The sequence below is a fragment of the Nyctereutes procyonoides genome, unplaced genomic scaffold, assembly GCF_905146905.1.
Source record: "Nyctereutes procyonoides isolate TBG_1078 unplaced genomic scaffold, NYPRO_anot_genome, whole genome shotgun sequence".
NCBI lineage: Eukaryota > Metazoa > Chordata > Mammalia > Carnivora > Canidae > Nyctereutes > Nyctereutes procyonoides.
The window spans coordinates 2,118,054-2,144,943 of NW_026575048.1; the positions used below are offsets into that span (position 1 = coordinate 2,118,054).

The following is a 26,890-nucleotide window of genomic DNA, read 5'->3' on the forward strand; positions in this document are numbered from 1 at the left end:
TCATTGGCTCAAATTCTGCCTTTTTTTTTTTTTTTAAAGATTTTATCTATTGATTCATGAGAGACACAGACAGAAACAGGCTCCATGTGGGACTCGATCCCAGGACTCCAGGATCATGCCCTGGGCTGAAGGCAGGTGCTAAACTGCTGAGCCACCCAGGGATCCCTCAAATCCTACTTTTATTTTACTGTCTTTGTGAATGGCACACACCTGGTCTCCCTGAACTGGCTCCCTTGCTTGTAAAACGGGACTCCCGAGCCGCGTGGCAAGGTGCGCTGAGGGCTCCCTGGCGACCTGTCCAAAAGGCCCACGCTGCCGGTCCCAGCTCTGACGCTCCCCAGATGGCAGTTCTCTCCAAATCCTCCTCGTATTGTGATATTTTAATTTTAATCCATAATATTTTACAGATTAAAGTCTCTGGTGTTGAGGTGGGCATAGGACCCTCCCTTTTACCATGTTCTCCCAGAGGACAGAATTTCAGCAAGAGGCAGGGGCTCTCCATGTCCAGGTGACACTAGCAGGGGTGTCCAGTCCTGGCTGCCATCAGCATCTGCCATATTCCTGACCCGGTGCCCTTCATGCTTGTGCTGACCGTCGGGGGGCTGGGGACCCATTGGATGGAAAGCCCTTGCTACATAGACTCCTCAGAGCCCAGACTGGGAAGTGGAGGGATGTGGGAAACGTGACCTGTTGATTAGCCAAATTTGGCCTCTTTCATCTCTCTTCAGAGCCTCCACGATCAAATACCTTTCCTTGCTCGTGTGCAGGGCACACACGTCAACAGCTAGGCCTTTCCATTGTGCCTTCTGCAGGTCTAAGAGCTGGTTTGAAGGGATGAGAGGCACAGCGTTTCCGAATTTTGTGAAAGACCTCTGTTTCTGAAGAATGTATAGAAATCTCAGAGGACGGGATTGGCTTATGGTCCTTCCTGGCAAAGAAGCATATTGCTAAAGCTATATATATATATATTTTTTTTTTCCGGGCATGAGCCAAGACATCAGTGATTCTCACTTATTTTGATGGACATTTTTCTTTCTATTACCACTTACACTTGCTCCATGCAGACCATGTACGCATGTACTCCATGCATTATATTGGTGTGTCAGAAATTCCACTAGATGGACCCAAATATCCATTGAAACACAGTGTCTTGTCTACAAAGACCTGATCATTTTTGCTTGGAGACCTTGTAACTATAAAAACAAGCAAACAAAATAGTTAAGATGGGTTCCAGAGGCTTCTCTCATCCTCATGGGTGGGGTGGTGGGGTGATGGGGTTGGGGTGGCTCATTGAACATGTGCTGGATTTGGAGGGAGAGCCCCATGCTCCCCTGTCTGGGTCTCCTCAGAATTGAGCTGGTCCAGGCGATATATATTTGAAGTGGAGGTTGAGGCTCGATTTATGTCCTTCGGCCACTAAGCAAGCTGTGTAACCTGGTACATGTTGGGTCATTGTAATCATCATCACAGGCACCTGACTGAAGTCCATTCCTAGATCCATGTGGTATTTCCTATTTGAAAAAAATTAGGGATGCCTGGGTGGCTCAGCGGTTAAGCGTCTGCTTTCCGGCTCAGGGTGTGATGCTGGAGTCCCAGGATCGAGTCCCACATTGGGCTCCCTGCATGGAGCCTGCTTCTCCTTCTGCCTGTGTCTCTGTTTCTCTCTCTCTCTGTGTCTCTCGTGAATAAATAAATAAAAATCTTAAAAAAAAAGAATTAAAATATTTCCTATTTTAATAATTTAAAATATGTCCTCCTTAGAATATTTAAAATATTTCCTATTAAACATTAATGAGCACCATTGGCGGTACATTGACTATATAGTTTTATGCCTTTAATTTCTCTTATTTCAGTTATTTTTGAAAATCAATGATTTTTTGTGACCAGAGCAACCCATGCCCACGGTAAATATATAGTTTTAAAAGGTATACATTAAAAGTAAGTGTTCCTCCCACTTTATATTCCTATATCTCTAGTGACTTCCCCAGAGGCAACCACTGCTGACCCTTCTGGAGGGTCCTTGGAGCGCAGGCTCCCAGGTACACACTTTGGCAAACATAATATCCTACAAATACTGTTGTGCAGTCTCCTTTTATTTCACCGCATAGTGTATTTTGGAGATGGTTCCTTATGAGCACACATGGATAAGCTGTGCTTTTAAAAAAAAAAAAAAGTAAAAAAAAAAAAAAAGGCTACATAGTTTCCCAAAATTTGGATGTGCTCTAATCTAAAGGTGCTGGGCTTTTGCCATGTGCCAGGGGCTCCTGCCCACCTGTTACCTCTCCATCACCTGCGTTCCTGGGCAACCGTTCTTGGGTGTTCCAGTGGGGTTGGTCGGTCAGCCATCCAGCTGCCTGGAATGCCAGGTGGCCGGCGGACGGTCTGATGCTTGAATTCTGGTGTAGCAAGAAGGTCTAGTTATTCTTCAGCTCAACCAGCAAACTTTGGGTGACGTGTTTAGTCCAGCATGCCCTCTGAACTTGTGATTTCCTAACTTATAAATTGGAGATAACAGTTCTTTCCCTTTTTTTGGTCTTTTAAAATTAAAATATTCATATGGGTAGCTTTCCCCATGTTTGCATGCTTATTATAAATAAATGTGAGAACCTAGAAAAGCTTAAAGAGTGAAATAAAAATCCCTCATGCTACGCTTCAGACAACCACTATTAGCTGGAGGGACACTTACTTTTCCTGTTCTCTTTGTATCTCCTGTTGTGCATTTTTTTATGACATTAATTATATTTGACCATTTCCCCTGTAAATATAAATTCTGCATAAACAATTTTAAACGGATACATAAGTGATTATTGTATGGCTGGGCCACAATTTATTTAACCATTGCTCAGTTCCTGGACCTAGAGGTTGTTTTTATGTTTTTGTTTCTATAAATAATCCTGTGGGAAACATCTTTACATATAAATCTGTTTCATTTCCATGCATGGGATTTTGCGAAATGGAAAGAATGGGTCAATGGTTATTAATCCCACGCATCTCCTCAGTCTATGTGACCAGCTGCGCCTGAGGAAGATCGTGACACTCTGAGCAGCGCTGGTGTATGTGTCTGTGTGTCTGTCTGCTGGGGCTGCCACAGTTTAGGGGGGACACAATTCAGTTCATAAGAGTGCCCATTACCCCACACTCAGGATAAGCATGTATGTTAAATATCCTCGAAAATTTAGATGAAAACCCAACATGACCTTGTTTAAACACTTGTTTCATTATTAGTAATCTGTGTTTGTAAAGACTTTTGGAATAAAACACTTAGGAAAACCAATAGATGGAACAGGGTAGCAAATATTTATTATTTGGAGTGATAGCGCATAAGTGCATTGTGATATAACTCGCACAGAACATTGTTTTCTAGGGTTTATTTTGGGGCAATATTTTACCCATGGAAGGAGGTGGTCTCTGCATTGATTGGAAGCCCCTTACCACAGAGCATTAGAAAAGAAAACAGATTCTCTGTATTTTCTCATAAACATATTCAAGTTTAGATTTGCTCTAAAAAGAAAAAGAGATGTATTCATCCAATTTTAAGTTACTTGCATTACAGGAAACAAAACAACAGTAACCATAAATAATAATGTAAAAAATTGAAAGCTGGAATCGTAAAATCGAGCTCCTTAAGGTTAAATACTATTCATTGCTTTTAGACTTAAAGAAACAAGGCTCGTACTTTACATTATTTTAGTAGGAGTCACAAGAGTCTGAAACTGCTGCCAGGTGACTTGGACCAGGTGGCACAGCCTCATTAACGGGAGAACCTTGCCATGTGGTCTCTCCCCTCTGCTGACCCCCCGCTTCCCCCCAACACAGAAGAAAAATAAACCCGCTGGAACCTCGGCGAAGCTGCCTTAAAACTGCACGAGTGAAATCCGTTGTTTTATTATCTTTTCGGAGGATTGCACGTTATTTCCTCTGGGACACTAACTTGACTCCATGGGAAGGGACAGTAACTGCATTTTTAAAGTCAGAATTCCCCCTTTATTTGCCAAATGGGCACAATTTTCTTCCAGTTTACTCACCACAGTGGAGGCATGTTATTTAAAAAGTGGAGTTTCGTTCTGTTCACATGGGCACTTGATTGTGAAAAGAGGTTTCCCTGGGGTATTGCTGTGTCGCTGGGCCTTCAGCATCGAGCTGCTTGGTGACGGTCCCCGGCGGGCCGGGCCGTGTGTCCGAGGGCCGCCTGGTGTGGTGCGTGCCCCTCCTAGTCCTGTAATGGGGGTCCTTCTTGGAATTTCCAGTGTTTCGCCCTCAAGTGTAAGGTAGTAATGAATGCTTTTTTTTCCCCATTCTTACAGTGTTTTCACAAATGGAAGACTGTTTATCCCACCTGTAAAGATTATCATACCCAAGTTCACTCTGACCGAATGGAACAGCGTGCTGGCCACGATTGGGGAAAAAGTCTTCCCTCTAGGAGGCGTGCGAAAGTAAGGCTCCGGCACCCGTGGGAGACCCGATCCCAGCGCGGGAATGTCTGGCCTGGACCAGCAAGGCCTGCGATGCGACATCGTTAACTCTGAGTCTGATTCTTTGGGGGAGACAGTATTTCCTGTCTTTTTACCACATTTATTTTTAACCGGTTTATTTCATTTTTCATTCAACATAGTTTATTGAACATCTGACATGTGCTAGGTGCAGTGAATTTGGTGAATGAGGCCATGGGGATGGGGACAGGAGGGGTGGCCAGTGGTGGGGTAGACGGGGGGGACAGAGGTGAGGTGGCCATGGGGACAGGGAGAGGTGGGATGGATAGAAGGGGACGGAATGGGGACAGAGGTGAGGTGGCCATGGGGACAGGAAGAGGTGGGTGGATAGAGGGGGAACGGAATGGGGACAGAGGTGAGGTGGCCACGGGGACAGGAAGAGGTGGATGGATAGAGGGGGGTTGGAGTGGGGACAGAGGTGAGGTGGACATGGGGACAGGGAGAGGTGGGTGGATAGAGGGGGTATGGCCATGGGGATGGGGAGAGGTGAGGTGTCCAGTGGTGTGGGGTAGACAGAGGGGGTACAGAGGTGAGGTGGCCATGGGGATAGGGGGAGGAGTAGGGGACAGTGGGGGTATGGCCATGGGGATAGAGAGAGGCGGGGTGGACAGAGAAGGGACAGCCTTAGGGACAGGGAGAGGCAGGGTGGCCATGGCTGGTTGTGGGAGTGAATCCAGGGACAGTCTGGTGATCTTAGACCAGGGGCCTGGTGTGGATCGGTGGACCAGAAGGACAGAGCAGTGGGAGCAGCAGGGTTAGCAGGTTGTAGAGGGAAAGGCTAGGGCTTCAGCGCGGGGAGCACCGCCGGGGATGAGGAGCCCCAGCGTCTTGCATGGGGGTGGGTTGAGGAGCCGTAGGGAAGACACACACCTTCCAGGTTGAAAAGTAAGAGGTGTGGGATGAAGGATCATCTTTTTTTTTAAATAATAAATTTACTTTTTATTGGTGTTCAATTTGCCAACATACAGAATAACCCCCAGTGCTCATCCTGTCAAGTGCCCCCCTCAGTGCCCATCACCCATTCCCCCCCACCCCCCGCCCTCCTCCCCTTCCACCACCCCTAGTTCATTTCCCAGAGTTAGGAGTCTTCATGTTCTGTGTCCCTTTCTGATATTTCCCACACATTTCTTCTCCCTTCCCTTCTATTCCCTTTCACTATTCTTATATTCCCCAAATGAATGAGACCATATAATGTTTGTCCTTCTCCGATTGACTTACTTCACTTAGCATAATACCCTCCAGTTCCATCCACGTCGAAGCAAATGGTGGGTATTTGTTGTTTCTAATGGCTGAGGAATATTCCATTGTATACATAAACCACATCTTCTTTATCCATCATCTTTCGATGGACACCGAGGCTCCTTCCACAGTTTGGCTATTGTGGACATGGCTGCTAGAAACATCGGGGTGCAGGTGTCCCGGCGTTTCATTGCATCTGAATCTTTGGGGTAAATCCCCAGCAGGGCAATTGCTGGGTCATAGGGCAGGTCTATTTTTAACTCTTTGAGGAACCTCCACACAGTTTTCCAGAGTGGCTGCACCAGTTCACATTCCCACCAACAGTGTAAGAGGGTTCCCTTTATCCGCATCCTCTCCAACATTTGTCATTTCCTGTCTTGTTAATGTTCCCCATTCTCACTGGTGTGAGGTGGGATCTCATTGTGGTTTTGATTTGTATTTCCCTGATGGCAAGTGATGCGGAGCATTTCCTCATGTGTGTGTTGGCCATGTCTATGTCTTCCTCTGTGAGATTTCTCTTCATGTCCTTTGCCCATTTCATGATTGGATTGTTTGTTTCCTTGTTGTTGAGTTTAATAAGTTCCTTATAGATCTTAGATACTGGCCCTTTATCTGATACGTCATTTGCAAATATCTTCTCCCATTCTGTAGGTTGTCTTTGAGTTTTGTTGACTGTATCCTTTGCTGTGCAAAAGCTTCTTATCTTGATGAAGTCCCAATAGTTCATTTTTGCTTTTGTTTCTTTTGCCTTCATGGATGTATCTTGCAAGAAGTTACTGTGGCCAAGTTCAAAAAGGGTGTCGCCTGTGTTCTCCTCTAGGATTTTGATGGAATCTTGTCTCACATTTAGATCTTTCATCCATTTTGAGTTTATCTTTGTGTCTGGTGCAAGAGAGTGGTCTAGTTTCATTCTTCTGCATGTGGATTCTCTCAATAGATGCAGAGAAAGCATTTGACAAAATACAGCATCCATTCCTGATCAAAACTCTTCAGAGTGTAGGCATAGAGGGAACTTTCCTCGACATCTTAAAAGCCATCTACGAAAGCCCACAGCAAATATCATTCTCAATGGGGAAGCACTGGGAGCCTTTCCCCTAAGATCAGGAACAAGACAGGGATGTCCACTCTCCCCACTGCTATTCAACATAGTACTGGAAGTCCTAGCCTCAGCAATCAGACAACAAAAAGACATTAAAGGCATTCAAATGGGCAAAGAAGAAGTCAAACTCTCCCTCTTCGCCGATGACATGATACTCTACATAGAAAACCCAAAAGCCTCCACCCCAAGATTGCTAGAACTCATACAGCAATTTGGCAGTGTGGCAGGATACAAAATCAATGCCCAGAAATCAATGGCATTCCTATACACTAACAATGAGACTGAAGAAAGAGAAATTAAGGAGTCAATCCCATTTACAATTGCACCCAAAAGCATAAGATACCTAGGAATAAACCTAACCAAAGAGGTAAAGGATCTATACCCTAAAAACTACAGAACACTTCTGAAAGAAATTGAGGAAGACACAAAGAGATGGAAAAATATTCCATGCTCATGGATTGGCAGAATTAATATTGTGAAAATGTCAATGTTACCCAGGGCAATTTACACGTATAATGCAATCCCTATCAAAATACCATGGACTTTCTTCAGAGAGTTAGAACAAATCATCTTAAGATTTGTGTGGAATCAGAAAAGACCCCGAATAGCCAGGGGAATTTTTAAAAAAGAAAACCATAGCTGGGGGCATCACAATGCCAGATTTCAGGTTGTACTACAAAGCTGTGTTCATCAAGACAGTGTGGTCCTGGCACAGAAACAGACACATCGATCAATGGAACAGAACAGAGAACCCAGAAGTGGACCCTGAACTTTATGGTCAACTAATATTCGATAAAGGCGGAAAGACGATCCACTGGAAGAAAGACAGTCTCTTCAATAGATGGTGCTGGGAAAACTGGACATCCACATGCAGAAGGATCATCTTTATGAGCAGTGATGGGCCCCAGACGGTGGGCCTTGGGGTGGAAGAGCCAAAGCCTTTACTCCTATTTCACATGTCGATTATCTCTCTTGGGGGTAAATTAAAATGTACACGATTGATTTACAATCACATTTACAATCAACGGTTGTGACAGCACCGAGGGAGACTGAGCATCTCTGGTGAGCAGGACAAACTGTTGGGCGTTTAGAGCCACGGGGTCGTCATTAGCCCTAGCGAGGGAGGTGAATCCCAAGGTGACCCTACGCATGCCGGGCAAGTTAGATGTCACCTAAAAATCAGTACCGCGGGTCCCGGGTGGTTCCAGAATGCAGCTATAAATATCGGTGTGTGACTCTCAAAGACAGAGGGACAATCGTGCGGGGCAGACAGACTTGTGTGCCCTTTTGGAAGGAGCCAGGAGCGGTCGTGGAATTAATCCCACGTGTCACACGTGAAATGGCAGAGGCGAAGCAAGCAAGGCAACAGGACATTCGGAGGGAAAATCGGTCGTAAGATGAATAAGCTTATTACTTTTTGTCCCCCCAATTCTTTATGGTTGAGCTTAGAAGAAGTGCAGAGCCCGGGAATGAAAGAAATGCTTGGACGTACGAATAGTAGGTTGATTTGGTCTCCTCACTGCCTGGAAGGAACACTTAGCCTTCTAGAACAGACGTCCAAACAGACCCGCGCCCCCAGTCTCGTCCTGGCAAGGGGAGCTCGCCCGAGGGAAGACCTGACGCTCTTGGGGTGTTGACTCGAGCTTCTCCAGGGTCTGGTTTCCTCCCAGCGCCGCCACTGTCGAGAGAGAGCTCAGCTCTGCACCTCCGTCCCCCGAGCCGCCAGCTCACCTCATCCTTGTTTCTGTGGAAGGCGCCCCGATCCTCCCGGACCCCAGAATCCGAGCCGGGCTCCAGCTCCTCGGGCGCCTGTCACCCACCGGGCCTCACAAGTGCTGGGCTGCTCGCCTCCTTCCCTCCCGACGGGACCGTTACCCTGCTTGCTCCCCTCGACGGCCCCACCGCCTTGCCGTGAGGCACCCTTTGAATTGGGCGTTATGGCGAGTAGGATTTCTTTGACCGAATTTTTAAATCTTTTACATTTTTAAAAAATTTAAATTCAATTTGCCAACGTATAGTATCACCCCCAGTGCTCATCCCATCAAGTGCCCTCCTTGAAGTTTTCCAAACGGCAACCCAGGCTGTCCCCCCGCCTCCCGCAATTCCTCATGGGCGCGTCTGCGGGAGTCGCTTCCCTCGCACTTAGCTCCGTGCTGCAGGGCCGTGGTCCGCGTGAGTCTGTGCGGGAACCTTCCGAGGCCCGTGAAGGCGACCGGGCTCCGGCGCACCTTCCCGTTTGCAGGAGCGCGTGGCTTGCTGCGAAGTGTTTTTCCTTCCAGGTTTGGAAGGTGTCACTTCCCCGTCCTGTGCCTTCTGTGCTGTCGAAACATCTGATGTCGGGGCAGCTCTGGTGCCTTGCTGCCCGTCCTCTGGGGCGAGCCCTCGGAGGCCGCGTGCCTCCCTCCGTGCCATCCTGTGCCCGCGGGCCAGGGTTCTGTGGCCTCTGATTCCACGCCTGCTGACTCAAGCGAGGTCCTCTCCCTCTCTTCAATCCCGAGAAGTTCACCTTCATGCATTTCTCTTCCTTCCCACTTTAAAGTTACTTTTTTGAGATTCTTACTTTCTGGCTGTTGGCACTCCTGCTCGGCCTCATTTCTCGGCTTTTCTCGAATTCATGTTCCTTCTCACGCCGCTTTCCCCTGGGACACCCCTCACGGCGTCTTCCCCACAGCAGCTCGTGTCTGCACCCCTCCTGCTGGCGCCCCGCACGGTGCCGTCTCCACGACTCCGTCTTCGCTTCCATATTTCTGTTTCTTTTTTCCGCATTCTTTTTTTTTTTAAATAAATTAATTTTTATTGGTGTTCAATTTACCAACATACAGAATAACACCCAGTGCTCATCCCGTCAAGTGTCCCCCTCCGTGCCCGTCACCCATTCACCCCCACCCCCCGCCCTCCTCCCCTTCCACCACCCCTAGTTCATTTCCCAGAGTTAGAAGTCTTTATGTTCTGTGTCCCTTTCTGATATCTCCCACACATTTCTTCTCCCTTCCCTTATATTCCCCTTCACTATTATTCATATTCCCCAAATGAGTGAGAACATACACTGTTTGTCCTTCTCCGATTGACTTACTTCACTCAGCATAATACCCTCCAGTTCCATCCACGTTGAAGCAAATGATGGGTATTTGTCGTTTCTAATGGCTGAGGAATATTCCATTGTATACATATATTGATACTATCTCCTCCTATCTCGTTTATAATATTTTTCACGTTTATATTGAATTCTGGGCCCATGTGCTCTATCACTTCTGCCCCTGGTGGAACCCACGGAGCACTCCGCGGTGGAGCCTCGCTGGCCAGCCCGCCCGGCCCTGCAGCCCCTCGGCCCACCTGCCTCCGTCCGCCCCTGGCCTGCTGCCGGCCTCTGTGCTCCCCTGACGTAGTCCTGGGGCCACTCGTTCCAGCCGTTGGGCACCACGGGCCCAGAGGGGAACAGAATTCCATGCCTCACTCTTCCCTTGGGAGCCTTGTGCTTCTTGTCACGGCCACCTGCTGCCCACACGCTCTCCAGTGGCTTCTCACACTGTCTCCCTCAAAATTCTTCTTGGTCACCAGGGGGTGGTCTTAGGCAGCCATTCCCCTGGGGCCCGGAGCAGCAGCAGCAGCCGGGCACTTGCTAGAGGTGACCGAGTGTCCCGGTCCATCTAGACTCACCGAATCCAAGGCCCCGAGGGCAGGGCCCGGCTGTCTGCGTGTTAGCAAGCCTTCCAGCTGGCCTGCGCTCTGGTTTGGGGAGGATTGATGGAGGGAAGGACAGTCTTTTGGCTTCTACCTTTTCAGCGTGGCCTGCCCCCTTCCCACGCTGGAGATCGCTGCTCCGGTTCCCGATCGCCTCGCACACCCTTGCTCTGGCAGCCAGGTCGGGCTCCTTTGACTCCCTCAGCCGCATTGGCCTGATGCACCCACCGGGGTCAGCTCTCTGTTGGCTGCACGTAGCTCTTGTCCGGTCTTCCATGGCAATCTCCAGTCACTGCAGCAAAATCAATCATCCTTTCCCTAGAATATTCTAGGCTCCAGAGTTCACCGTGCAAGTTCCCTGTGTGCCTTTCACCTGCAGCGACAGTCGACCCCTGCGTCCTGCCTCCCCAGATGGCGTTACCATCTTCCGTGGGGAAGCCCTCCCACTGTCCCCACCCTCCTGCGTGCCTCTGCTTTTGTGAGGCCTACAGCTGAGTCTGGTTTTCCTCCTCTCAAAAGTCCGGATCTTTGCCCTTCTCTGCTTGGTTTGTGTCCAAACCCTGGCTTTGGGCGAGCAGTGACTTCCTTTCCTCATATTTATGTCCAAGACAGTGTCCATCTCATTGTCCGGTGCATAACAAATGCTCAGCATTGAAGGGATGGAATCATTTCTTAAGATGAATGAATGAATGAATGAATGAATGAATGAATACTTGCTAAAAAAGAGTACAGAGTAAAAGGTAGACAAATATTAGTCTTTTGGTGCTTATAAAAAGGGGCATTATTTGCTGATAAGTACTGGTTTGTTTTCCAAGTATTGTTATAATAATATAAGCCAATTTGTATTAATTCTTGCTGTTATTAGTTAAAATTAATTGAACACCAACCAAGAGCTTAAAATGTTCTCAGGGGCCTCTGAGTACTTGTACATAATTAAAAATATACTTTAATTAAAAAATCTAAAATTGGAAAGCAAGCCTAACTCTGGAAGAGCAGCTCCCACGGGGTTTAATTAGCTCGTCTGGATCACGCTCGCCGACGCGGTCATGGCTTTGCCCCTAACCCACGTCCCAGTCGTATGGTCTGCAGCAATGCCCCCAGCCCGGAGGTCGCTGCCCTGAAGTCTCCTGCCTGTCTCTTCTTGCTTTCTTCACAGATTATTTACCATGAACGGGCACCTTTTGGACAACTCCAAGGATCTGCAAGACAACCACTTTTATGTTGCTGCAGGACTGGAGACCTTCAAATATTTCCCTTACTGGAAATCCTCAAAGGTGCCCAGTGAGGTCCAACAGTGAGCACGCTTCGTAAATTAACCTCTGGAGTTGGTGCAGTTTGCCTCTTTTCCTAGTATCGCCCCCGAGCATGGCCAGTTCAGCTGTGGGTTGTTTTTCTGCGTATATGACACAGTTTTGGATTCTCACAGCTGGGCACGCGGGAACCCCTGTCGTTCGATGTATCACAAGGACAGTGAGCCCTTGTGTTGTGTGTTCTGCTTTTTCCCTGGGGACACTGGGCGCCTCGGACAGGAAGGGTCTCCGTGTGCCCAACAGTCGCAGAGCGGGCCCCGGGACACAGTCGTGATAGCCCATCTGGCGCCTTGTTCTGTTTTCTGAATTTAGCCGGCTTTTCCTGACCTGGAATCCAGAGTTTGTGTGGGGCAGCGGGCTCTCCCGGTGGAAAAGGTGGTGACTGTTAGAGCGGAGCCCAGCCCGGGCGTACGGGGTACACCACGGTGTGCGTGTTTGGAGAGTCGTGGGAACGTCTACAAGGAAGACGAAGGCACGGGTGGGATCTCCCATCCCATCACCGAGGAGCACGCACAGCGGCTGCCCCTTCTGGGGCATTTTGCTCACTCCGCTGCTTGCAGTCTGGATTTGGCCAGACGAGCTCTTGTAATTAGAGCATAATTCTCCCCCGTAGGCTCCTGCCTGAGGGACGCCCTGTGGACTTACTCTGAAGAGCAGCCCAGCGTTGGGGCTCTGCCCTGCTTGCCCAGAGTCCCGCACCGATGCTCACGTAGGCAGGCGTGGACTCTGCGTCCACCCGCAGTTCTCACAGTTCAAGGACCTTGAAGTCCCCTCATAAGGGTCTCAGTTACGTTCCCAGCACACAATTACACTTGATGCTTCCTTAGAGAGACTTCCGTGTTCCACCCACCTTGCTTTTTAGCTGTGTCGTAGGTAAGAGCTCCAGTGTTCCTGCTCCAAATACCCAGAGGGCCAGCAGTAGTCCAGAACACTTCTGACTTCCCTGGTGTTGTACTGGCCAGATTCAGGAGCCTGTTTATTAGTCTGGGGCCCTCAGGGGCTACAGTACTGGGTGTCCAGGCTGGGTGATAGGTCAGGAAGGAGGAGGTGACCTGTAAGACTGGAGTTCAGAGGTACATACCGATCCAAATCCTCAATTTTTTTGTTCCAATCAAAGCCCTAGCATCAGGACTGAGTCTGAGTTCATTGCCTTTGGATCCTCTGAGAAGACAGGGTGGGACGTGGGATGGCAGGCAGGCTGCCTCGGGTATGCCTGCCCGCGGACCTTGAGCCGCAAGGGGATGTGCCCTGCCAACCGTGCCCTTTGTCACCCGTCCTGGAAGGCGGGGCTCTGCTCCTCCCTAATTTGGTAGCTGAGTGTCAGGTGCCTCCCTCCAGTGCACACGGAGCTCTCCTTCCTGGGGGCTGTGGGATGCAGAGTTTACCTCGGGCGCCTGGCGCCCGTTCTGGGTCTGGCTGAGAGGAGTGGTTTCCAGCTGATGATGCTGGGATTTTGCGGCCTTGACTGCTCAGCCCCATGGGTGTGTTTGAACTACAGGCAGTGACAGCAGCTATTTGAGAGCCTGCCAGGGACCTTCTAATGTTTCTAATGGTCATTCTCTTGAGCGAAGAAAAAGAGGTGTCAGTGTCCATCTCATGGTGGAACAGGCAGGTGGTTTCGCCCCCCACCCACCCTTTGGGTTCCCTTGCCCAGAGCCTGGGAAGCTGAGACGCTGCCATGGGACCTCGTGACTATTTGCACTCATGTGCTGTTAGGGCTTCTACTCTGAGGCAGAGAATGGCTTTTGTCCTGTCCGAGGGGATGACCCCACAGCAGATGGTTAGGTTAGGGTCCTGCCTGTGACCCTGGCAAGAGCGGCTATTTCCTGATTTTGTCCACTTGCTCTTTCATGCCGAGTGTCCTACCTGCGCGGTGGGTGGAGATTACTTAGGGGCTGTTGAGATGAGGTGCACGGTCCTCTCTGCTCCCATGTCCCCCGCTCCCCACACGAGTCCCCTGGCTTCTCCATGTGTTTTGTTTTCCCCTGTCACCTGTTCGTGTGCTGAGCCCTGAGCTGGGTCTGTTGGTTGCTTGAATAGCTTTCTCCCTCACCAAAGAGGAAGAGAGTCCACAGAGTTGCTAAGAGAGTGACGTCCATTCTCACATGTGACGTGGACCCAGGAGGTGCCCCTCTGCTGGGGAGCTGGGTGCCAGAAGTGCTCCCTCCTTGTGTAGCGACGGCGGGGGTCAGCCCCCACACGGAGGGATCAGGAGCGGGGTGTGTGCCTGGGTGCCACGGGCTGCGTCAGAGGGGCAGGCGGCTGTCGTGTGGAGGAAGCAGGCTGGGCTGGGCTTTGCATGGGCATGGGGTCTCCTTGCTTCCCCTGGTCAGCGGAGCGGCGTTGACTAGACCCTCGTGTCTCTGAGCTGTGCTCTCTCTCTGGCCCAGGGAGAGCCTGGTGCATGTGCCACAGGTCCCCGCGAGAGTGCATGAAAAATCCGTGTTTGTGGGAGTGGCTGTCAACTGTGAAAACCTCAAAGCTGTTAGAATTTCCCCCCATGGTTGTATAAAAGCTTTAGGGCATGAGCCACCTGTAACCATGCTGCCCTTGGGCCAGAATGCCATCCTGATATAAATGGAAATCCATCGGATTTTCCAAGGTGTCCAGGAAGGAAGCTGGGCAGAGCTCAGTGGGGACCGTTTCTGCTCCGAGGATGGGAAACACCTGTCGATGTGAGTCGGTGCCGGAGGGGGGACTGGATGCGCCTTCGGAATGGCCTTGCCCTCCCGAAAGCCACGGCTGCAGCCTATGTTTATAGAAGGTTGTCTTTTGGTTGACTCTTACAGATTTCTAGCTGACTGTCTTTTGTCTTTCAGAAAGTATACGGACATCGAGAAGTACTCACGAAGGAAGAAAATAGTAAGTCCTTTTCAGGGCACCCGGGTGGCTCAGTAGGTTGAATGTCTGGCTCTTGATTTCAGCTCAGGTCATGGTCTCAGGGTCATGGGACTGAGTCCCGTGTTGGGCTCTGTGCTGAGTGTGGAGCCTGCTTGGGATTCTTTCTCTCCCCCTCTCCATCTGTCCCTCCCCAGATCATTCTTTATTAAGAAAAAAAAAAGTCCTCTTCATGCAGCAAAGATGAGAACTGTGCTTGATCCCAGAGGCAGGTGGAAGCCGGGTCCTGGCGGCCGCACGGGTCCCTACCACCCGTGTCTGTGATGGCCAACGTCTCTAACCATCTTATCTAAACTGTTTCAGAGGCTCTACTGATGTTGGTATTCATTCCGTGAAGCTGCTGGGGGCCTGTTGCCAGGTCCCCTTTGCTCAGGCATGCTCCCCGCTGGGACTTCGAGCTGACCTGTTCTTTCCCAGTATCTAACGGTCAGCCCTTGATGTGGCTTTTCCCCTGGTGCAGCTCAGACTTCATAACCACATCTCAACCTCCCTCTCGGAAGTACTCTGGCTTCCTTACGCCCCTGAACCACCGTGGTGCTTGCCTGGCCCGAGTCCAGCCTTGGATGAGCCCAACCCCTCGCCCGCCCGTAGCTGCCCTGAAGGGGTCAGCGTCGCTGGGGGTGATAATCCGACTGACCCAACTCTTCACCCCGGCTTCCCTGGAAAAGCCATACTGCTTAAAAAAAAAATGCTTTTCTGAATACCTTTTGCTCAATCTTGTCAGGGATTTTTGCATTGTCTGTTGATAAGTGATAATACTTCTCTTTTTACGTTGTCCTCATCTGGCTTTTGGCGTGAGGGTTTTTCTGAATCGACTCTGTTGTTATTTTGGGAGCTTCCTGAGCTGAATGATCATCTTATTTTCAGTTTTCTTTCTCTACGGGTTGCCTTTGGGATTAAGTGTTTGTCAGATGAATGGGCGAGAACCATCGAGAACACAGAACCGATAGATGTGATCCTGCCCTACGGATGCGCTTCATCGCGTGGAGATGGACGACACACGGATTTGTCTCATGGTTAAAAAGCTGGTGTGAGTGAGCCAGTGGGGGCGATGGTTTGTAGGAGGATAATCGACACGTGGAGATGGGTGAGCGGAGCACGGGTCCTAACGTGGGTCAGAGAAGAGGGCAGATTTTCCAGGTGGAGAGAGGGCCCAGGAGATGTGCACAGGACTCCAGCCTCGCAGTTTCCTCAGCGGTGTTTTCACGTGTGCCGTGGGTACTGAGCTTGAATGTTGAAACAACACGAGTGGTACAACCGTGGAATCTCCTGCTTCAGTGGTTTGGGAGGCCTCTGAGCTCAGAGGACAGAGCCAGTAGCCCGGGGTCGTCATTACTTGCTTTTGTTAATGCCCTCATTTCGTTATGTTGTTGTGACGCTGGGTTCCCATAGGGAGGAATAGTTTTATTTTCCTTTTGTTAGATATTTGTTCTCCTTGGTCTAAAACTTAAGACATGTTTGTTCTGACGTTGCTTCTTTTCTTTGGAAATCTATCACTGGGGAAGTTAACGGGGTTTGATGACGATATTTAACGTTAAGAATCCTGAAACAGAATGATCACAAATATGCATACGCTGCATCAGAAACACAAGGTGTTAGTCAACGAAAAATCATCATTGAAAATATTCTGTGACATGAGACAAGCCACGTAACAACAGAGCAAACACACTTCATCCCAGAAAACGGAAAGTCCTAGAAAAGAACGCCTTGATTTTAACAAAGGTTGATATAAAAATCTCTGCGTTTGTTGTAAAAAACACCTGTCAAGGTATTTTTACCTTATTGTTGTTCCTCGTGTAGAGGTCTACGTGATTTGTTGAGCTGAGAATTCGCCCCATGTGAGGAACCATTACATTTTTGAGGGTGAAAACTGTCCCATGTGTCAGGCTTCTCTGGCTGCAGGAGGCTGGGTTTTATTTCACTTTATTTTTTTTTTCACTTTATTTTCTGAGGCTGGGTTTTAGAATTAGTCACAGCGACCACATTTTGGTAAGTACGGTTGCTTCTGTATGTGCGTGTGCCAGGCTTTGCACGTGTCTCCTATTAAACTTCTTTGATTTGTTTTCCATGTGAAATGGGGTGCGTCTTACGTACGTGGCCTCTGACCACTACTGTTGGCACTCGTGTGTGGTTTTGCTGTCATCACGGTGAGCCCGGCTAGAGCGGCTCAATTTGCTGTCTCTCCCACTGAGGTACGCGTGTGGTTGGCACCACATGTGTTGAACGTTGTTGCTGTGCAAAGTCCTCAAGATGATTGAATCGAAGTGAAAAATTATTATATTCCCAGAAAGGTATATAAAGATAGAAGGGCAGTCTGTTATTAGTGGAGTACATTCTTCTTGAATTCCTTATATTTTTGCAAAGAAACAACCATCTCTTTTGTGGGACCTGAGAAAGGAAGTTGCCATTGGGCAGTGGAAGATACCGGTCAGTCGTGTATTACAGGGGAGCCAGCCATGCCCACGTCTAGGAGATGAAAACAGCAATGAGCACCACGTGTCATATGATTCATGGTGTTTGATTCCGTGAAATGAGAAGGCAGGTAATGGCCAGGAGCACAGGTGTCTGGGTGGCTCTGGATGCGGGAAAGTGGGAGAAGCTGGCGTGGATCCAGGTGTCCGTTAACTTGAGCCAATACTGTTTAGTCCAATGAAGATGACTGAGTGAACCTATTCTTGTTTCGTAATATCAGATCCAGTTTTACAGCAACTCATTTACTGTGATTTTATGTCTATTCTTTTCAAGGAAGCACAGCTAATTTAATAAATGTTTAAAACTGTATTATTATTATTATTATTTTAAAAGATATATTTATTTATTTATTTATTTATTTATTTATTTATTTATGAGAGAGAGAGAGAGAGAGAGAGAGAGAGAGAGAGAGAGAGACACAAAGATACAGGAGGAGGGAGAAGCAGGCTCCATGCCGGGAGCCTGATGTGGGACTCGATCCTGGCACTCCAGGATCGCGCCCTGGGCAAAGGCAGGCACTAAACTGCTGAATCACCCAGGGATCCCCTAAAACTGCATTCTTATATTAAAATGAATATTTTAAAGTGTAAGCCTCTGTAAAATATCAGTAAATAATTAATAAGCTTTGTTATATCACATCCATAACCAGAATGTCGATACTGCCTACTTCTCTTTTGGGCATAGAGCGCAAACGTTGGGGAATGAACAGAAATGAAGACTAGCTAAAACACTGACAAATTAGAGGCGCCTGTGTGTGTGTGCACACGTGAGAAACAGAGATGCCTACTGTGGGACACCCATGCTTTAATGACCAGGTCTAAACTGTAAAGTGCAGCGTGGAGCAAGTGCCTTGGAACTGACATTTGCAGGCCAGTGACGTCAGGACCGTAGCAGTATCACACAATATCCAAGGCTGCCTTTGTGTCTCCTTCTAGTGGCCTGAAGGTGCAACAGTTTGGTTCAAATGTTAGCAAATGTTGCACTTTAGCAATGCTTAGAGTGGGGGCTGGTTCACTGATGGCAGACCTCGACCCACTTGGAAGCGGGACGGTCACTCTGGAAGCTGGTGGGAGGGCGTGGCCTGACTCTGAACTTAGCCGGGTGGTTCCTGTTCTTGTAATTCGTCCACGTTACCCCGGGAGGCTGCCTTTCATGTGCCGGAGCAAGACTATCTGTTACAGCAGCATCAGAGTTTAGCTGGATTGGACAGTTTCTCTCCAGAGAAGAATGGTAGTCCCGGGAGCGCTACAGAGAAGTGAGCACAGCGTGCCCCACGTATGTTTCCTGAGGATGTTTTTAATGGGAGAAACGATGAATGAAATTGAAAAACAGCCCTCGTCACCTTTGCAAGAAGCGCTCGTGCTGATATCAGATTTGGGACTCAGAGCAGGGAGAAGCGGGGACAGGTGACACCTAGAAGTTTCCTCATGTGGGGAAGACACAGATTCTCTGTTTTCCTGCTCAATCCGATGTTTCCGAGAGCTGCCGTAAGTCTGTGGTTGCTCTGACAATAAAGGAGCACGCGGAGTGTCCACTGCACACCACGTGTGTGTATAAAGCTGAAGGCTGCGTGCCCCGTCCTCGGGGAGCTCAGGCCAGGGGGGCGCTGGTGGGTGGAAGCTGCAGGTGCATGGCCACCGGGTGCATGTGTGCAGGGGGTGGGAGTGCAGATGAGGGCTCCTCCGCTTGGGACACGGTGACGTTGGAGCAGGGCCAGCTGTGCAGGCACATCTGGGGCAGCAGGGCAGCGTGAGGCTGCGCCTTGGGCTCAGGAAGGCAGGCGGACAGGCCCGTGTGCGGGATGTGAGCCCAGTCACCTCCCAGACCCTGCACCCCGGCAGCCCTTCCCCTGTCTTTTCTCTGTTCTTTTCCTACTCTTCCATGTTGCATCTTCCCACTTAGCTCAGGACACCAGCAGAGATCTGCTGAGCACCTGCTGGGATTACTCCATAGGACCCGTATCCGTGTTGTGAGGTCGCCGATTGCCTGGGCCCAGGAATGCAGAGGGCAGCTCCTGGGTTCTTTTTTTTTTTTTTTAACTTTTATTTATTTATGATAGGCACACAGTAAGAGAGAGAGAGAGAGAGGCAGAGACACAGGCAGAGGGAGAAGCAGGCTCCATGCACCGGGAGCCCGACGTGGGATTCGATCCCGGGTCTCCAGGATCGCGCCCTGGGCCAAAGGCAGGCGCTAAACCGCTGCGCCACCCAGGGATCCCGAGCTCCTGGGTTCTGCTGGCGACGTGTGGGTGGGTGCTCCAGGGACCCAGCACAGGGGCCTGAAGCCAGGGGGGAAGGGAGTTGCAGGTGGAGATGGCTGGATGGTGGGCGGGAAGGCCCGGGCGGTGCTGGGGGGCCCGCGGGGGCTAGGAAGGTGGACGGGCTCCGACTGGACGCTCACGGCGCTGAGCTGAGGCATGGGCACTTCATCCTGCGGCTGGGACGCTCCCGTGAGTGTCTGAAAGGCGCAGGGAGAGGAGATTCCAGCGCCGCTCGCTCATTGGGCAAGTATTTACTGTGTGCCTACTGTATACCACCCGGCTCCAGGCTCCGGGAATCCGTTATTAGACGAACATCCCTTGTCCCATGAGGCTTCCAGCGTCCTAGTGGTGAGAGGCAAACAGTAAACATCCTAAATGAAGGCTGCCTGCGGGGCTGGGGCGACAGGATGAAGGGGAGGAGGGGCCCTGGGTGTGCAGGCCATCGCGGTCCTTGTGGAGACAGACGGGGACAAGCCAGGCCTTGGGCTAAGACGAGACGAGAAGCCACACCAGCCGGCTCCACATTTCACTGGATATCGTAGGAATAAGGTGCTTTAAAACACTGGTGTTTCCTTCAGGCTCTAGGGAAGGTATGAGATTAAACAAGAAAATCAATTTATTGCACTTGCGGCCACTCTTCACCCGCCATCGCGCTGGCCCGAGGTTCTGTGTGTGTCGGGCCACCTTCCAGCTGGGTGTGGACCAGCTCATCTTCGTCTCGTCGCCGCCCCAGGGGTGACCGGGCCGGTGGCCAGGCTGCGACGGTCTTGGCTCTCGTGTGTGCTTGGCTCTGTGCCAGCACTGCTCTTGTGTCCTCGTGAGGGCACCGTGCTGTGTCACCGTCCGTTGACCATTACTTCAGAGGTAACACGGTAAATACGTGGTGTCTGTCAGAGGGGCCGAGGATCAGGGAAATGGTTGCGAGAAATAGGTGTCAGCGATGCTCCAGGAGCCCGGCAGGTTGTCAGGATCCCGGCCCCCCCGCTGCCTGCAAAACACGAGCCACACACATGTACCATGTTCTGTCTCTAAAACCAGTTCTTTTTTTAAAAAAATATTTCTTTATTCATGACAGACACACAGGCAGAGGGAGAAGCAGGCTCCAGGCAGGGAGCCCGATGCGGGACTCGATCCCAGGACTCCAGGACCAGGCCCTGGGCTGAAGGATGCTGAGCCACCGGGGCTGCCCACTAAAACTAGTTCTGCTGAGATCTTGATTCCTGTGCTCTGAGCAGGATTTCAACCTTTACAGAAGCCCCTTAAAATGGGTAGAGAGATTTTGCTTGGTTCTTGTGTTTGCTTGTGGGACTGTTCTATGCACCTTAATTTCTGCCAGGAGAAGCCGGCCGGTCACTTGCATCGTAAATCTATTGATGGTACAGGGGGGTGTGTTTGGTTTGACGTTTCTCGGGTGCCGTGGAGAGCTCAGGAGAAACCTCTACGTATATAGTTCTGCCTACGTTCGGTAAAGATAGAAAACTGGGACGGCGCTTTGTATCATGGGGACAGTTTGTGGGACGGAGCTGGGAGGGCCCCTGGGATGTGCTCACCGTTAGCTCCGCTTCCACTGTGACTCCCACGTGCGTGGTCATCCTCCGCTGTCAGTAGATTTTTTTAGACACCTGAGTTTCCCTTTATCTCAACCCAAAACAAACCTGCCATGTGCTTAATATCCTTTTATCAGAGATGCCTCGCCTTGCTCAGAGGTCCCAGCGGGAATAGCTTTGTAAGTTGTTGGAAACAGGGGTGTTTATTCCTGAAGCTTCCAGGTGTGTCTAAAACCACACGGGCCTCCTCAGACGCACCTGTGCCCTTTCCAAAGCCGCCCCTCGCTGTGTCAGGCCTTACTGGGGCACCTCCGGAGGTGCTGTCCTCACCCTGGGAGGCGAGTGTTTGTGCCACTTTGCTGGAGACAAGCATAAGGGACTGAGGCGTCTGGACGGTGCCAGGAGGGAGGTCTCCTCCGGGCGCCCGAACGAGGCCGGAGCTTGCCCAGGGGTCAGACTCATGGCTCGCTGCTGTTCCTAATGTAGTTTTCATTCTTGGTTTGTGCCTTAGGAGGATTCCCAAGGAAAAGAACCTCATAAATACAACATTTCCCGTAAGGAACCGGATTCTGTGTTTTATGCCAAAGAGGGAAAGAAGAAAATGCTGGTAGACTCTTTAATCCCAAACGGCGCAGGTAATGTGGATTTCATCATTTTTAATGGGCGTTAAAAATGCTGCCATTTTAAGAATGTGTTTTTTTTTTGTTTTTTTTGGGGGGGGGTCAGTTTCATGCTGCAGGGAGAAGGCTTGTAACTGTCTGATTTTGACACTTGACTTGTGACTTTCTGATTTATTACGAGACCTTCAGCTCCAAGGGCCGTGGTAGTGGGAGGAGGGAAACAAAATCCCGCTGGTGAAGGCGATGGGCTTCTCCAGCCAGGAAGCCCTCCCGGATCAATGCAGGAGTTCCGTCCTCCCCGTGCACATCAGGGCAGGCGCCAGCTCTCCCCGTAAGGGCCGACGGCACAGCAAACAACCCACAAACCAATCAGCCTTTGGATGGAAATGCAAAACGAAAATCTGCCTGAATTTTGTTTTTTTTTTTGAGGGTGAGGGACTTTTGAAAGATTAGACTTTGGAGCTGATTTTATTTTATTTTTATTTATTTGTTAAAGATTTTATTTATTTGAGAGAGACAGAGAGAGTGAGCGAGCACAGAAGCAGTGGGGAGCTGCAGAAGGAGAGGGAGAAGCAGGCTCCTCTTCGGTACAGGACTCGATCCCGGGACCCCGGGATCATGACCTGAGCCGAAGGCAGATGCTTCACAAACTGAACCACCCAGGCGCCCCTGGAGCTGATTTTAAAATGAAATAATTAAAAAAAATACTTGTTCCGCTCCTGCTTCTGTTTTGCGGAGCCCTGGCTGGGAGCCGGCCACCTGGGGTCCCTTCAGCGTGTGTCGCAGGTGCTTCGCGGGGGGCTGGTGATGTGGAGCATAGGACCAGGGGAAGGAGGGCTCTGCCTTGCTTCTCTGCAGCATCTGACAGTTTGGGGGCATCATTTTTCTTGAAGACTTCCCCTCCCTGGGTCCTCATCACACACCGCGGGTCAGGCTTCCTCCTCTTTGTACTCTGATTGTCTCCTAGCTCCCGGGGAGCCCTCTGCTTGCTTCCAGGTGACAGTCTCTACTGTCTCCCTGCACTTCTCTCCTGCTGCCTGCCCGCTCTGGGCTTTCCTGTCCCAGATGATGGTCCTGTCCTACTGCTCTCGGGGGCCCCATCTGGTGGGGCCTCGGGGGCCTGTCCCACTGTGGCTGGGGGACTCTGTCCTGCTGTGCCCCTGGGTCCCTGTCCCGCAGGGCACCTCTGGAGGCCCCCCCATACCTCTGTGCCCCGAGGGCCCGGTCCCGCTGTGCCCCAGGCACTGGTTTGGACGGGGGGCGGGGGGGTTGAGACACCTGTCCTTCCATGGCGCTCCCGCCTGCTGGGCGCAGCTGACACCATGTGCTGATGCAGCCTGACCGCAGCCCGGATGGGCCCAAGACCAGAGCCTGTTGCCCCATAGTCCCCGAAATACTATAATATGTCACCACTAATAGAGAATTTAATCAGCGCATATAAAATTTCCTTCTTGGCCAAGCCTGTCCTTTGTGGCTGGGGCGGCCCGGCATGCATCTGACCTTCCCTCCGGGGAGCGGGGTGCTGGGACCCGGGTTCCTACTGCCCTCCCGAGCCTGGGGCCCTCGGCTCATTCCTCATCTACAAACGGGCGCAGTGGGTCCTTCGGAGGCTCTTAAGTTCAAGCACGCAGAGGGGAGCCTGGAAGCGCCGTGCGGACCTGACGGATGCTGCTTCTGCCTCCTCCGTACCTTCACCCGTTCCGCCCAGGACTGCGGGAGGGTCCTTGGGGGGCCGAGGGCCAGGACGGGGTGGGAAGGACAAGGAGTGGAAAGAGCTGGGGTCCCTGCACCCCTGGCCGCCGCGGGTACCTCCTCTGGGCGTTGAGGGAAGGGGCCGGGCTCCTGCTTTTTCTTTTGCCGTCACCTAGTCTCAGGCGGAGGATGAGGTTCTCCAGAGCCCCGGGATTCTGTAAGCACGTGATACACCCGGCTGCAATGCTGATGAGATGGTTTTCGTGTCGGCTCCGGGGACTACGTCACACCGTGCGATTTTAACACCTCGTTTGTCAAAACTCATTTTGTTCATTACTTCAAAACACGTTCTTGAAGTCACCTGGGAGTGACAGAGGTGCGCGTGCCCAGACCATGATTGTGATGTGTGCGGGGTTCTCGGAGTTTCTTTCTGACCTGGGCCCCGGGCAGAGGAAGCCCAGAGGTTGCCGAGCCGTGACTTTGGTTTGGGCCAGAAGATGTGCAGTGGGCATTGGCGTGAAAACCTGTTTGTGCTGTTTTTCTCCAGAAGGCGACGTGTACAAAGCCCAGACTCCTAGCACGGAAACCCAGGGAGCGCCGGAAGTCAGAGAAGACAAGGACGTGCAGGTGGAGGTGCCCGTGGACCAGGTGGGTAGCAGGTGTCACGCGACCGTGCCCTCGGCCTTCTTCCTTCGGCTCTGTCAGCCCCGCCTGGCTGCTGTCTCCTCCTCCCCCGGCTCCCAGGCTCGCCCGGGCTCTAGAATGTTCTCTGCCCCTCTGGTCGGTGGCTGCTCATCCCTCAGGTCCTGCATCACACGTTTTCCTGCCCGCTACTCTCCCTGGTGGGTTCTTCTGCTATGGGGACCGTTATGAATTTGGAGTCCAGCCTAGACTGGTGAGGTCCTGTCAGGTTTGTGACCGTGTAGTCAGCTGTGTTGTCACTGGAGTGCCGTCCGTTTCCCTCACGGTGAGGACGGGGTCGGCCTGCTGTGCTCGCTGCCATCAGCCTTGTCCCCGGGTCAGTGCCTGGCAGGGGAGGCCCTCAGAAACCACCGGCGAGACCACAGGGTGCTGGGATGCGTGGGGCACCAGGTGACGTGGTTGGGGATCGCGGGTCTCCCACTGCTTGGCCATCCGTCCCCCACCCCCTCACCTGTGCAGTGGGCATGATGCCCCTGGATGGCTCGTGGGGGGCAAAGTGAGGTCATGCACGTGTGAGTACCTGGTCCCAAGCCTGGTGCGCCCCCGCCCCGCCTCCTTGAGGCTCACAGAGGCATGAGGTGGAGGGAAGTGGGTGAGGCATGAGGGGGCCACCCCAGCCTGGATGGGAACAGAAGCACAGGGGCCTGGTTCCAGCCCGGCTCGGCCCACGCCCACCTGCTGCAGCTGCATCTCCCAGGTCTCTGTCCCCAGCCCCTGGTCCTGCAAAGGGCCAGCGGGCCGGGTGGGCTCTGAGATGCACGGCTTTGTCCCCAGTATCCACCTGAGGGCACTAGAAACACATTTCTTATTTTTTAGTAAGATTTTATTTATTTATTTAAGAGAGAGCACGAACAGGGGGAGGGGCAGAGGGCGCAGCAGAGCCCCTCTGAGCAGGGAGCGGGGTGTGGGGCTCGATCCCAGGGCCCTGAGATCATGACCTGAGCCAAGGCAGACGCTGCACCGACGGAGCCCCCCGGCGCCCCCCCGGCGCCCCAGCGTTCTGTGCAAGGTCCACGTGGGCACTGGAGCTCCGTTTTCCTCCCTCTGACGTGGACTCGGCGTCAGTCCTGCACGTGTGGTTAGAGCCCAAGCCCGGGCGACAGCGAGCTTTCCGCTCCTCTTTGGAAGATCGCGCGTAATTTTCTCACTTTATTCTATTTTTCTTTCCTGTGGTATATTTTACGAATGAGACAGGCCGCGTCCGGCCCTGGCCACTTCCTCTGGCATCTGGAGCACTTTCCCCGGGGGTCCCGTTGTGCTCTCTAAATCGCCAGTGATAGCATTTATTCTTTTCCTCAACGTGGCGAGAAATGACCAGAAGATTCAGTTCTCTCTTAAAACCCAAACTAACCATGTATGTTTATTGCACATTTAAGGATTTTTGTAATAACTAAATGCAGACATTTTCGGCAGTTAGGGTTATACCAGAAATTAGCACCCGGCCCCCCTCCAATGCTGGTTAGGGTCCTCGGGGTGTTCCCGTTCTGGGCAGGTTTGCAGCACAAGCGTAGTCCCTAGTGTCACGCAATCTCCATCACTGCGACCGAGAAACGTTCTGGGGAGTTTGTGTCGCTAGTGTTTGATTTCCGTGGTATTCGGGGTGATGCGGTGATGGGGGGGTCCCCAGAAGGGCGAGTAGTGGGGGGGAGGAGGGGCTCTGGGGCCAACGGGGCACTCCTCCATGGAGGGGGTCAGGAAGGTCAGAGGGAGGAGGAGGCCAGGCCCCGCGGTCAGGAGAGCCACTGCCGCTAACCACGCCTCTCCCCCTGGGGGGGGGTGACGGTGCCTGGGACTGCCTGGGTGTCAGGGGACGATGTCAAAGCAAGTTCTGCAGCTTTGAAGGACAAGGAGGCCATGGGACTCCCAGCTCAGCTGCCTCATGGGCTTAAAGACGAGAGGCGTGGGGGTTGGGCCAGTGGGGGGGTGCGCGTGCACATGCGTGTGAGCAGAGACACACACCTGCTGCCACCTGTGGGGCTGGAGACGAGCGGCTGGAGGGGCTGAGTGGGCGGTGGGTGCCCGGCACACCTGGAGCTCCGCTTACCGCCCCCCCCCCCAAACTGGCAGGGGCTCGGCTCCGGCTCCGTAAGTCCCAGGGGACAGACGCAAGAGGGTCCCAAGGGATTGGATAGACGGATGCCCGCGGGGCAGGTTGAGCTGAAGTTTGTAGACAGACCCGTCCCCGGACTGAGCTCTGCGTCTTTGAGGACAGGACTCCCTGAGGTCACTGCCTTCTCCATCCGTCCCCCGGGAGACCACGGTGCGCGTTAGCAGAGTCGGTGTTTCAGAGAAGTCCTAACATTAGACTAACGTGTAGGCTTTTGGGTTAACGCCGGTTTCCTTCCCCAGGAATGATTTTCCTTCTGGGATCCCCGTGAAGCACGGTGTAGGCCCTGCCACGATGCAGTGTCCAAGGGGTGGTTTTCTGCCCTGGGGGAGGGGGGAAGAAGGTGGTGTTGTGGAGCAGGGCAGCAGGATGTGGTTTGGCAGGTCCCCCGGGTGGGGTCCTCACGCAGGGGACGGATGCTCTGCTACCTGCAGACCTGGCCCGGGTGGGGGTTCGATCAGAGTGGCCCAGCCTGGGTGGGGGTTCATGCCAGAGTGGCCCAGCCTGGGTGGAGATTCGCATCAGAGTGGCCCAGCCCGGGTGAGGGTTCGCCCCAGAGTGGCCCCCACGCCTGGAGAACCACGTGTTTGTCTTGGTTCTGTGTTTACGTGCTGAGTGAGCTCTGGGCGCGTGTTGCGGCTGCTGGTTTCCTTGTGGGGGGAGGAAGATGCTCCCACTGATGCCCTTGGGACTTCCCAGCCCATTAATGAAGGAGGGTCTGGCCTCCGTATTAAACTATTAGCTTATAGTGTTGGCTTTTATAATAACCTGGA

General features: G+C 51.8%; 1 protein-coding gene across 1 annotated transcript in view; it reads left to right on the forward strand.

Annotated features, from left to right (window-relative positions):
• Window positions 1–26,890, forward strand: part of DCDC2C (doublecortin domain containing 2C) — a 110,234-nt gene that overhangs the window by 18,998 nt on the left and 64,346 nt on the right. The window contains exons 4-8 of the mRNA XM_055327694.1: window positions 4,305–4,433; window positions 11,666–11,803; window positions 14,639–14,681; window positions 21,508–21,631; window positions 23,856–23,956. Coding sequence (XP_055183669.1) covers window positions 4,305–4,433; window positions 11,666–11,803; window positions 14,639–14,681; window positions 21,508–21,631; window positions 23,856–23,956 — 535 coding nt within the window. The remainder of the gene's footprint in view (window positions 1–4,304; window positions 4,434–11,665; window positions 11,804–14,638; window positions 14,682–21,507; window positions 21,632–23,855; window positions 23,957–26,890) is intronic.